The sequence below is a fragment of the Anolis carolinensis genome, chromosome X (genome assembly GCF_035594765.1).
Source record: "Anolis carolinensis isolate JA03-04 chromosome X, rAnoCar3.1.pri, whole genome shotgun sequence".
In the NCBI taxonomy this organism is placed as follows: Eukaryota; Metazoa; Chordata; class Lepidosauria; order Squamata; family Dactyloidae; genus Anolis; species Anolis carolinensis.
Genome location: NC_085847.1, coordinates 1,028,859 through 1,042,256, shown reverse-complemented (window position 1 = coordinate 1,042,256; position 13,398 = coordinate 1,028,859). Strand labels below are relative to the sequence as shown.

General features: G+C 39.6%; 1 protein-coding gene across 14 annotated transcripts in view; it reads left to right on the top strand.

Moving 5' to 3' along the window:
- clip1 (CAP-Gly domain containing linker protein 1) overlaps window positions 1-13,398 on the top strand; it is a 105,067-nt gene that overhangs the window by 68,165 nt on the left and 23,504 nt on the right. For 9 of the 14 annotated variants that reach the window (XM_062958587.1, XM_062958586.1, XM_062958593.1 and 6 more), the window contains 4 exons: window positions 727-833; window positions 3,582-3,696; window positions 8,208-8,260; window positions 9,975-9,995. In XM_062958587.1, the coding sequence (XP_062814657.1) occupies window positions 727-833; window positions 3,582-3,696; window positions 8,208-8,260; window positions 9,975-9,995 (296 nt within the window). Of the gene's footprint in view, window positions 1-726; window positions 834-3,581; window positions 3,697-8,207; window positions 8,261-9,699; window positions 9,943-9,974; window positions 9,996-13,398 lie in introns of those variants that run through there. The other 5 variants (XM_008119861.3, XM_062958597.1, XM_062958596.1 and 2 more) reach the window with 2 other exon arrangements.

Genomic DNA, 13,398 nt, shown 5'->3' with positions numbered 1-13,398 from the left:
TTTTGTTTAACTTTGACTATTAACTGTTAGGCTGTGTTCAACAACTGTACTAAAAGAAGATGTTGAAATCCATAACTGCATCTCTCTCTCTCTCTCTTTCTCGCTCTCTCGTCTTCTGCTGTCTTTTAAAATTAACCACAGGGCAAATCGTGGCAATTGTTGTTCTATTATATTTTGTTATATTGTATTGTTCTGGGCATGGCCCCATGCAAGCCGCCCCGAGTCCCCGTTGGGGAGATGGTAGCGGGGTATAAATAAAGTTTATTATTATTATTATTATTATTATTATTATTATTATTATCCCCTTTCCCCGCACCACGTTCTATGGTTGATTCCAAAATTAGCCATCCTTAGGAGAGACTGACCAAATCAATAGGACTTAAAAACGAAAAGTTTCCTGAGAATTTTTTTTTTGCATAAACAGAAGCATCAACCAATAGAGAAAATGTGTTAGTCTTATTTAAAGTGCCACAAACCTTTTTAAGTTCAGTTTGTTAATACTCGTGTCAGTTCCATTCATTTTGCTGAGTCTACTTTGTGATTGTAGGGGTTTTCATCTTTGGTAATACTGTTGGAGATCTGCTTTTTAAAAAGAAAGGGAAACAAGAGAATCTGATCACTATTCTCCTATGTCTTCAGTGTCTTATTTGGTCCTTAAGGTCACTGGAAATCTTGAGAAATCTCAAGGTAAACATGTTTTTTTCTCTTTCTCGTTCTTCTCACAAGCTGGAGAGCCTTAAAGAAAAGAACCTAAGGAGCCAAGAGGAGCTGGACACGTCTCTGAAGCTCCGCGATATGGAAAACCAAAAAATGGATGATATTAGACAAGAACTGTGAGTATTGTGCTACAAAGCTCTGCTCATGGGGGACTTGATGTTTATTCATGGGAGCCAATAAATCTTGTACAGAGCGTGTTTTCAGTTCATTAGAAAGTTAAGTCCTGGGGAATTTTGAAAACCCACAATCTCCCTTCTGTAACTGATACAGAGAAAAAGCGTCCATGGGTCACGGAAGGTTATTGTATTTTTGATATGTGGTAATTGACTTCCTAGTTCACAATATTTCCCTGATTTGAAACCAGTCGCAGACAGGGACATCCGTAACGTTTAAATACGGGCCATTCTTCTGCCGCCCTCCTCTTCCCTGGGTGCATACACACAAAGCTATTTTCTTTCTCTTTTCCATTGCTCCGCCTGTTACTAATCCCGATAATAGCATTACTGGTAAGGCCTTACAGGAGTAGCCACAGTAATTGCAGGGACACAGACACCAGAGAATATGGAATACATAATACTAATGCTAAAGAATTGACTTGCAAACGTCTTTATTTTTAATTGCTGTAGTTCGTTCATTTTAAATTTTATATTTGCTGAAAAAAATATAAAACGGATATAAAATATAAAGCAACAGGAAAAGTTTACAGGCACATCTACCCAAGGTTTGCAGATCTCTATGGAGTGAAAGATCTAAGCTTTGTTGTGTAACGGCCTGTACATTTTAAAATCAGTTCACTTAGAATGTTCCCTATTTTATCTTTATGAACAAACCCTTCCAATTCTAAGGACTTGCTTGGGGAAACCCTTCTGGTATTGTGCATACTTGTGTAGACATTTCCTTTATCGTTTCTTTATTCTCTATGCCAGTGTTACAGAGATGTTCTTTCGAGAGTGGGGTTGAACCTAGACAGTTTTTCTTCTGGGTTTTAGCATGGAAAAAAATTCATTGTAAATGTCAAGACCAACACTAAATGGAATTTGCTCTTCAAATGGTATTGAGAGGAGATGAAAGGTGGAAAATCACCGTCACTACCCTTGTGCTTTGCCCCAAAATAATATAATTTCAGAAAAGATACCAAACATATACCTTTATGACTCCTAATCCTTTTTGATATGGAACGGCTCCTTGGTTTCTGGTGATTTGAATTTCTTCTTCTTGGTAGCAAAGTGACTTGCAACGACTTTTAAAAGCCAGTTTGCATTCACTGTAGCGGAGGAGAAAGGCTGATGCTTGTTTTGAAGCTGTCCTTGATCTGTGTCCTATCTGTTCTACCTTGATCTCGCAAAGTGGACAGAAATCTGACTCAAAGGGAATATATTTTATGTGAGGGTAAATTCATGCCAACTCTTATATAAAAAGAGAAGCATTACATTATGCCATGGAGAATTGCAAGCTTTTAAAAAAATTCAGTCAGTAGAAGGCTTCTCTACAATATCCCATGCTGATTTCACTTGTAATTGAGGCATCTTCCCTTATTTGCGCATGTGGGTATTCATATGCCTCTCTTTCTTCAGACATATTGCTGCCACACAATTAAAAACTGAGCAACTAGAAATATAGGTTGGTCATAGAAGGATGAAATTTGTACAATTCAGTCAGGAAATGAACTCCAATTAGTCATTATCCTCTTTTCCCTTAAGTGCGCTATTCAAGACTCTGAAAGAGTTCTTTTGCGTCTCTTAAACCCTAATCACAATTTAATTTAGAGCACTGTAATACATACAGGAAAATTTGGATCCACGAAACAGACTGAGGGTGGCATCATGAGCCGTTTGTGAGTCATGATAATGAAGCACTTCTCCGATGGAGACTTGTTCTACTTCAGGGACCAAATTGGTGTGGTGATGAGAGGGGAAGGAAGTTGCCACTTTGGTCCAGACACAACCTGCCTTGTCTTGGGAGGCTTCGGCACAGGCCATTTCTATCAATAACAAAACTTTCCGTACATAAGGTTGACAACATCCACACAGTGTCCTGCACAAATCACTTTTGTATGGGTTGAAAACTGCAATCTCAGTGTGATGAGAAGCAGGAATTCAACAGCTTTCAGTTGCATTTTAAACCCAGCAGTTAGAGGTTATGAGAAACTTTGAAATAAGACTTTGAAAAGTGCCCATATGTGCAAAGAAAGCATGCGGTTGACTTTTTAACATCTAGTTGACTTTTGAACATCTGGCAGTTTCATCTGTGGCTCTTGCCAAATATCTGCCTCAGAAGAAGTATGCAAGCAGGACTACTTGGAAGAGGGAAATCCCTTTTCATTCGATTCAACAAATGGTTGAAATCAACTCTAAAATAGACATCCATGACATCACATTCCGGTAATCATTACTAATCTCAGTCATTCCTCCTTGCTTATTATTTTTGTTGGTTCGTTTTTGTGTTATTGTTCTTTTAGTTCCTGAGAATGGCTCCATTTCAGGAGGACAGTGGGGAAGAGAATGTGCCAATATCTGACCAGGCACACTTTCCACATAAACCATTCATCAGAGAAAGCTCTAAATATAGTTATGTGGAACCCTGCCCCTTTACAGCTCTATTTACAGTCTATTTTTTAATTGAAAAAAACAAATAAAAAAATAGAAAGGCGCAATGTCATGCCAACGTCTGCTGGTCTGCTTTCAACGATCAATATCAATGGGCAAGGAGGGCATTTGGGATATGGGCTGCCTCCTTATTAAAAATCTCATTACGCACGTGACAATTTTTTTTTGATAATCTGCAAAGCTGATTTCTCCCACCGTTTTTTCTCCCCCCTTGCCCTTCTTGTTCCTATGGAAACCATGTGTTCCTTGTCCTCCCAGGGAAGCGCTAAAGCTGGCAGAGGCTGAGAAGTCCCAGCAATTTGCAGCCTTGCAAGAGGAGAACGTTAAACTTGCCGAGGAGCTTGGCAAAGGGGAAGTCACGAGTCATCAGAAGGTACGTCCTTTCCCTTTGGTTCAACAGAGGTGGAGTTTCCACGGAGTGAGTTCTTTGGGGCCAAGATGGCAGGGAGTGGGGAGGAGAGACAGGCAGACAGATGGGGTGGCAGGAAGGAGAGGCATCACCACACATGCCTTTGGTTTAAGGGATTTCCCTTTCGGGATACACATGCTCAACAAGCAGTTAAGCTAGGAGCAAGGGGAACCACCTTGGAGTTGGATTAAGTTTTTTGGAGGCTGTCAACTTTCCTAAGTAACTGCATCTGGCCAAAGGCAACTCCTGCCACATTTAAGGCTCTTTGGTTTTGAAAGACTTGAATATCATTGACGAAGCAAGAGTTGTAAAATTTAGGGAAATCCTTGGCTAAAGAGAGTTTAGTGGAAAGAGACCTTCACTGATGTCAGTGGAAGGTCAACACATGACAGTTTAGAGAATGGTCACAGGTTTAATTCCCCCAATTTCTGACTCAGATTCCCATACAAAACTATTTGCACTTTTCTGGCCCACTACCCCTTTTAGGAGCCAACCCAGGTTTTTATCAACGTGTGCTTATTGTTTATTGGTATATGTGATTTTATTTGTTTATGATTTGTTTTTTATTGTTGAGCTTTATATTGCTTGTTGCCTGGGCTTGGCCCCATGTAAACCGCCCCGAGTCCCCTCGGGGAGATGGGGCGGGGTATAAAAATAAAATTATTATTATTATTTTATTATGGCACAGCAAACAAGATAGATATGCTGGATTTCATATCACAAAATCACAAGTCGAACACTTCCCAAGTGTCTAGGACTGTGTGATGTATTTTCGGATGATGCACGCAGATCCCAGCAGGGTGGTCTTTTGCAGTTGGCAGATCGTAATTTTGTCAATGTCTATTGTTTCCAAATGCCGGCTGAGATCTTTTGGCACGGCACTCAATGTGCCCATCACCACCGGGACCACCTGCACTGGTTTCTGCCAGAGTCTTTGAAGTTCAATCAATTATTATTATTATTATTATTATTATTATTATTATTAATAATAATATTAGAGAACAGTTCTGAAGCTACTTATTCAACATCCATACATCTAACACTCAGGTGTGTTATGCATATTTGAAAGACGGTACCGAGGAAAATTATATGTCTCAGCACTGGGGAATGATGAGAGAGATTTTGAATTGGAGTACCGTATGTCATTGTGCTTACGGTGAGGTTTATGAATTAGGAAGAGGTGTATAGTCTTTAGTAACTGAACAAAGTCTGCTGGATATTTTACAATGGTTTGAATCCAGCGTGTATTTTAAATCCCACCAAAATGATTGGGAGCTGCCCACATTCATACTTTGTGGTGACAAACTGTTAGATACGTATATCCTGGCTTAACAGTTGTGCAGATTATGGATATATTCTAAGTCTAAGGAAACTGTTTAAAACAGTTAAAATCAATGTTGTGGGCAATATTATGACTTTGATTGGTTGGCTTATACCCTGCCTTTCTCCGAATACGAGACCCGAGGCTGCTGACAATGTGAGCGAACACAAAATACAATTAAAGCGAGGGATAATATGAGGATTTTTAAAAAATCAACATATTAAAACAGTTTTGTAAAGCCCATTCAAATATAATGATGAAGACGATAGTGATAAAAGTACAATACCGGAAAAGGAAGGGAGCAGGGAAGGAATCAACCAAGTCTTATCATGGGGTTTTCTTAGCAAGATTTGTTCAGAAGGACTTTTTTGTTGACTTCCTCTGAGGCCAAGAGTGTGTACATTGCCCAAGGGTATCCAATGGGTTTCCAATGCCTGAATCCCAAGCATAGATTCAAATGCCGATCTCCAAAGCCATAATCCAAACTCAAGCCAGTACACCGTTCTGGCTCTCCAGCTTTGAGATACAGGACAGAATATAAATATTTTAGTAAAAAATGATTGTGACACCTGAGTTCGACAGCAGAGCAGCTCATGTGGAGAGGCTCTCCTGGCACTAGCAGGGTTCAAAGCTTTTGATCTGCAGGACATTTGAATCATAGGAAAATATTATTTTTGTCCAGAAAAAGTCCAGAAATGCTAAATGAAAGCTAGCCAGTCGTACCGTCCTTTTTCAGTCTTTGAGACTGAGTGCCTTTGAAGATGAGTGTGACAAGACCTCAGTTTACGTTGCAGGTATTTTTGAGCAGAATTGCCATGGTAACAATATAAATTCTGGCCAATGTGTGTTTGGGAATCTGGAGATAGGTGACACATTTTGCAAATGTCATGAGTATTGTTCCATCACTGACATTTTAAAGTTTAATGTATTTTGTGTGTGTGTGTGTGTGTGTGTGTGTGTGTGTGTGTGTGTAAACATTGCATACTTAGGAAGGGAAAGTGGCGCTTTTATCTGCATTAGCAACTTTGTAATTAATTAAGAGAATCCCAGACAATAGCTTGGGAAATTGTCTTCCTTATGGTACAGTAGAGTCTCACTTATCCAACGTTCTGGATTATCCAACGCAGTTTTGTAGTCAATGTTTTCAATACATTGTGATATTTTGGTGCTACATTCATAAATACAGTAATTACTACGTAGCATTACTGCATATTGAACTACTTTTTCTGTCAAATTTGTTGTATACATGATATTTTGGTGCTTAATTTGTAAAATCATAACCTAATGTGATGTTTAATAGGCTTCTCCTTAATTTCTCCTTGTTATCCAACGTATTCGCTTATCCAACATTCTGCCGGCCTGTTTATGTTGGATAAGTGAGACTCTACTGCAGAATTTAACTCTCATTGCAGAATTTAACTCTCTAACTTAAAAGTTCTGTTGCAATTGGGAAAAAACACCCATCCCAAAAGATTGAGTTGTTACTTTCATGTTTCCATTTCAAGCAGACAAAGAATCGGATAACAAGACTATAGAGCAGTGGTTCTCAACCTGTGGGTCCCCAGATGTTTTTGGCCTACAACTCCCAGAAATCCCAGCCAGTTTACCAGCTGTTAGGATTTCTGGGAGTTGAAGTCCAAAACATCTGGGGACCCACAGGTTGAGAACCATTGCTATAGAGTCACCGAACTTTGGAAAACATGACCCTGAAACTTTATATTTCTCCAATACATTTGAAGGTCCATGTGGCAAGACCAACACCATACCTTTCCACTGGACCATGATGGTAATTTAACAGGAATTAACTATGGTCCTGAGGGTTTCTTTTTCTTTTGGTTTTCTGTAATGCATTGCAAAGGGCGCCTTTGAACTTAGAGAGAAGGTAGCATTCAATCATGGAAAAAAAGGCAACACAGAAGCAAAAATGATTTATCAGGATGTAAATAAGAGGGCCAATCAAAATGTGCATCGAAGCGAGGTGGATCCCCTCTCTCAATGAATCAGAGCTGAAAACCCAACTGTTGCTTCCTTGCCCCTTAAGGACTTAAGGATGAATGTGTTTCCCCTCTACATTTTTTCCATTTTCGTTTCTCTGCCTGCATGGCAAACATTAAAATTGGGAACAAGAGCCAGTGCCACCATCTGTATGGGGGAGGCAGGCATGCAACTGGCCCTGTGCTCCATGCTGTCAGGGCAATAACTATTTTTGACTTCCAGCACATTTTCGGCACAATACGATGGCTGTTCTAGGCCAGACCTCCCCAGGGTTGTTTCTTGTCTCTCTATTTAATTGAATAGCAGCAGCTTCTTAGGAGCTGAATGATAGGAGCCAAGAGGAGACATGGAGGACAGGTTGGAGTGGGATCATATGAGGATACTATAATATGTACTCTGTAGCCAACCCAAATGAATTTATGGAAAGGATTGTGAGACCCACTGGTTTGCTTTTAATTATTCTAATTTTATCTGCTTGGATTTTAATGTATTTGTCCATTATTTTATTTTGTGTATTGTTGGAATGTTTTAAGTTTATGTCACAAATACGTTGTTGTTGTTTCAGGCTTGTCCCTGTTGTGAGCCGCCCCGAGTCCCTTCGGGGAGATGGGGCAGGATATAAAAATAAAGTTTATTTATTATTATTTTGGGGGGGGGGGGGGGGAGGTACAGAGGGCAGGATTCATCTGGTTCCTTTCTCAGAATATTCCTTGTTAAGAATAACCAACGTACCATATTTTAATGCTCACCTTTTTTTGGCTAAATTACATAGCCAAAAGTGAGGTGTGCATTAGATTTGATGGTGTATTCGAATCATGCATGGAAACCTGGCACATTAGAATCATGTACGGAAACCTGGCACATTAGAATCATGTATGGAAACCTGGCACATTAGAATCATACACGGAAACCTGCCTGCGCCCTTCCGTCATGGATGGAGGGGCACGGCTTTCCAGCTTAGAAGTGTGCATAACAATCGATTGTGTGTTGAATAAATACAGAAAATGAACACACTGAAAAAGTTGAAGGCTTTCTTTCCTTTTGCCTGCTGGAAAGAGGATATTTTGCCATGGTCCCTCTCCGAATTAGGCAAAAGGTTCCAATTGTAGCCGATCACTTCCATTTAAACATGGATTTCTTTTTTCTTTTTCTCTTTCAGCTGGACGAAGAAAGATCTGTCCTCAATAACCAGTTATTAGAGATGAAAAAGAGGTAAGTGTGTGTGCATGTGCGTAGTAGGGTGGGGCGTACAGGAAGATGGGGGGCAAGGAGATGAGAAAACACATCCCTGGGGACACGGTTTGGCCCCTGACACCCGCTGTCGTTGAAATAATGCTTAGGATTGCATACCTCTACCATCCAGAGTGTCTTTGCATGTGGAATACTAAATACATGCAAACGGTTGCATCTGTCTCATCACTAAACCGTGTGTGGAAATGCTTGCCCTTAAGAAGCATTGAACATTGCTGAGCCCAGCACGTGCCATCCTGTTACGCAGTTAGATGTTCCCCGCTCTTCTCCGCATTTCACACTCAGATAGCTTAGTGCCGTTTTTTTAGCTGACTCTGAAGTGTCCTCTTTGGGATCTGACAAATGCCCCCAGCCCTCCTGCAGATCCGAATGCTTCAAAATGTGGTGCTGTTAAACTTGTAAAGCTGAGGACAAGAAACATAATAATAATAATAATAATAATAATAATAATTATTATTATTATTATTATTATTATTATTTTATTTTTGTACCCCACCACCATCTCCCCAGAGGGACTCGAGGCGGCTTACAGATATAAAACCAGATATAAAAAATACTGCCTTCCCCAGTATTATAATGGCACTTTATAGCCACCATAGCTGAGTAACCTCCTTCCCTTGAGAACATGATTCATTTGCACTTTTAGCACTTTGGCCTAGATTCTTTGAACCTAATCCATGATTTTAACATTTTAACATTTTATCTTGTATGTGGTTTTTATGACTTGCTTTTATTGTTTGATTATTGGTTTTATTGTTTTGTTTTTATTGTTCTGTTCGGGCTTGGCCCCATGTAAGCCGCCCCGAGTCCCTTCGGGGAGATGGGGCGGGGTATAAGAATAAAATTATTATTATTATTATTATTATTATTATTATTATTATTATTATTATTATTATTATTATTATAAAAGCAGCATATAGTGATATCAAATATAAATATCAAATACAATATCTGTTTAACCTGTTGATGCCACCTTTTTATTCAGCCAGTCATGACATTTGTTGTATGGTAGCAAATCAGACAGTTATGCCAAACAGAGACTTGGACAAAAAGATTCCCGATGTTGTCATTCGAAGCCTAGCAAGACCTTTCCTTTTGGATCAAAAAAAGCAGGGTGGAGTGGCCAAGCTTTGAGCTGTCTTCCCTATCATTCGCCCGTAAGAACGCTTTTTATTCCTGCCCTCCCAACAGTCCTTATTACATAAAGAAGTAGGTATTAGAGAGATTCTAGTGAAAAAGGGGTCTCATTGATACTTCCGCTCATTAGACCCATTGTGGATTTGCTAACTGTCTGACTTGTCTCTGAGCCTGCGCTAATTTCTCAATACTCATTTCACTCCTCTCTCTTCCCTTTCCTACCCTTGCTTCCTTTGCTATATCTGTGTGTCTTTAATGGTAAGACTAAAGAAAGTCTATCCCCGTTACAATAAATAACTTTTTTTTTCTCCAACAAAGTGGTTGTACATATTTTTGGCTGCCTTTTGTTCCCTCCGTGTCTTGCTTTTCTTTTGGTTTCGGTTTCTTTGTTTTGTAAAATACTCAGCAGTATTTAATCTTATTTTTGACAACAACAACAGAATTCACTTCAGTGCAAATTCCGTTCTTCCTTTACTGTATTTCACCTTTCTCTTCCATGTTTCTAACATGTGGTTCTTGTTATCTTGCATTTTTAAAGCTTGCCCAGTATCACTTTAAGGTACTTGCTTCATTATTGGAATTTCTTGATTTTATTTTTGTGTGGCAAGGGAAGAATCTGGGTGGTCTTTCTAGCTGGGGACTATTGAGAGGAAGTGTTTTGATGATGACCTTTCAGTACCAGACAAGAGTACAGATCAACTCAATTTAATGGGATGTGTCCCATTCATTTCATTCTGGCTTGTGAGATAGGTTCCCAATATACTTGAGCCCCTTCCAGACTTAAATATCACATTGGATTACTATATAAAGTTCTTACAAGCAGTGTCTCACTAAAACCTATTAAAAACCACTGTTAAATAGGTTCTTTGATCCATGAAAGTCTATGTTTCAGTTTGAGAATCATGATGCGTGGTGAGATTTCCCAGTGTGACTGAGACTGAATTGCTGGAATATTGATAAAATGTATATATGCACGCATTAGTATGGTTTACCATTCTATTAACTAACTCCAGCACTAGCCTTCTCTTTTCAACCTTGAAATGGATACTGTCTGTGGTTGTTATCACAAGTGTTGTATCCCTACAGAAACTTGCAATACAGTAGAGTCTCACTTATCCAACCCTCGCTTATCCAACGTTCTGGATTATCCAATGCATTTTTGTAGTCAATGTTTTCAATATATCGTGATATATTGGTGCTAAATTTATAAATACAGTAATTACTACATAGCATTACTGCGTATTACAGTAGAATCTCACTTATCCAACATAAACAGGCCAGTAGAACGTTGGATAAGCGAATATGTTGGATAATAAGGAGGCATTAAGGAAAAGCCTATTAAACATCAAATTAGGTTATTTTTTTTTAATTTTATTTTTTTCGTGTCAGGAGCAACTGGAGTTGCTTCTGGAGTGAGAGAATTGGCCGTCTGCAAGGACGTTGCCCAGGGGACGCCTGGATGTTTTGATGTTTTACCATCCTTGTGGGAGGCTTCTCTCATGTCTCCGCATGGAGCTGGAGCTGATAGAGGGAGCTCATCCGCACTCTCCCCGGGTGGGATTCGAACCTGGCAGCTTTCAGGTCAGCAACCCAACCTTCAAGTTACGAGGCTTTTATCCCCTTGGCCACCGGGGGCTCCTAAATTAGGTTATGATTTTACAAATTAAGCACCAAAACATCATGTTATACAACAAATTTGACAGAAAAAGTAGTTCAATACGCAGTAATGCTATGTAGTAATTACTGTAATTACGAATTTAGCTCCAAAATATCATGATGTATTGAAAACATTGACTACAAAAATGTGTTGGATAATCCAGAACGTTGGATAAGTGAGACTCTACTGTACTTTTTCTGCCAAATTTGTTGTCTAACATGATGTTTTGGTGCTTAATTTGTAAAATCATAACCTAATTTGATGTTTAATAGGCTTTTCCTTAATCCCTCCTTATTATCCAAGATATTTGCTTATCCGAGGTTCTGCCGGCCCGTTTAGCTTGGATAAGTGACTTTACTGTATTAGAAAAATCTCTAGAAGCAGGACAGTAAATAAAGAACAACACTCTGAAAGCAGAGGAATTCCAGACAGGAAACAATCAGGGCCAGATAACACCTCCCAACAAAGGATTCCCCCAGGCAGGAAGCAGCGAGGCTCTGAAGCTGCAAGGCTATTCAATGCTAATTAAGGTGATTAGCTGCAACATTCTGCCGGCCCGTTTATGTTGGATAAGTGAGACTCTACTGTATTTATAAATGTAACTGGCTCATGAATGTTATTTCATTGTCTCTGCTGAGAAGAGCTGCCTCTCCATGCTTGAAGTTGGGAACGGGAGGATCATATGGGCCTGCAGATGTGATTTGGATTGCAGTTCCCAAAAAATTTCACCCTGAGCTGTTGGGAGTTGCAGTCCAAAAATACCTGGAGGGACATAGGATCCCAGCTGGTTTTGAGGAGGAGGGAGCAACTGATACCTATGGTAAAGGTTTTGTCCTGGCAGCTTTGTTTTGGAATCTTTGTGGAGCTGCGCAAGGAGAGACTTTGATGATAGAACAGGTGTGAAAGGTCTTGAAGAAAGGAGGCTGGAAATGAATATTGATCAAGGTGGCCACCCAATCAGAAACCGTGTATTTTCAAAACTCATGTTGATTAAATGTGTGCATATCAGAAATGCAGCCCTCCTTTCATTTTAGGAAGCTTCATGAAAAGTATCAGGTACCCACTTCCATCGACAGGCTTGTCCCCTTTGCTCCCAAAGAAAAAATGCCTAATTTATGAGAGCACTTGCCGTTTCTATAGCAAGATGCGGGAAATATAATCCTCTTTAGAGTAAAAACTTGTTGCTTGGCTTTAATCAGATCCGCTTTTTAAATCTGTCAGTGAGTTGTACATTTTAGCTCTAATTTTTCCTGGCCCACTAAGATCTCATCTACACTGCCACATAGTTCCGCTTCAGAATGCATTTTAACTGCATTGATTTACATTATATAATAAAATAAAATAATAATAATACTTTATTTATATACCGCCCTATCTCCCGGATGGGACTCAGGGTGGTTTACAGTCATAAAAGCAACACAAACATTACATAACAACATAATACACATTATTAAACAAAGTAAAATAATACAATTATAACAATAAATCACACTTACATGACAGTGTAAGGTAAAGGTAAAGGTTTCCCCTGACATTAAGTCCAGTCATGTCTGACTCTGGGGGTTGGTGCTCATCTCCATTTCTAAACCGAAGAGCTGGCATTGTCCATAGACACCTCCAAGGTCATGTGGCCACTGGCATGACTGCATGAAGCGCCAATGTTACCTTCCCGCCGGAGCAGTACCTATTGATCTACTCACACTCTGGGGTTTGGTGCTCATCTCCATTTCTAAGCCGAAGAGCCGGCGTTGTCCATAGACACCTCCAAGGTCATGTGGCCATTGGCATGACTGCATGGAGCGCCAATGTTACCTTCCCGACGGAGTGGTACCTATTGATCTACTCACATGGGCATATTTTCGAACTGCTAGGTTGGCAGAAGCTGGAGCTAACAGCGGGTGCTCACTCCGCTCCTGGGATTTGAACCTGGGACCTTTCAGTCTGCAAGTTCAGCAGCTCAGTGCTTTAACACACTTTGCCACCGGGGCTCCCATATGGCAGTGTAGATTCATATAATGCAGTTAAACTGCATTCTGAAATTGAATTATATGGCTGTGTAGATGGGACCCAAGTATGAGGTGTCAGAGGTGAAGGATTTTACTATAAACTGTGTATACCCCCAGAGTTGTGTGTGTGTTTTTTTCTTCTGGCATCCTAAGTACAGTATTAGCATAGCACAAGACTGGCATTAAATTACTATATTGTACTATATCGATATATTGTAATATTATTAGTAATATTACATTTAATATATAATTAATATTATTATATTGTATTAATTAGTATTATATCATATTGCAATATA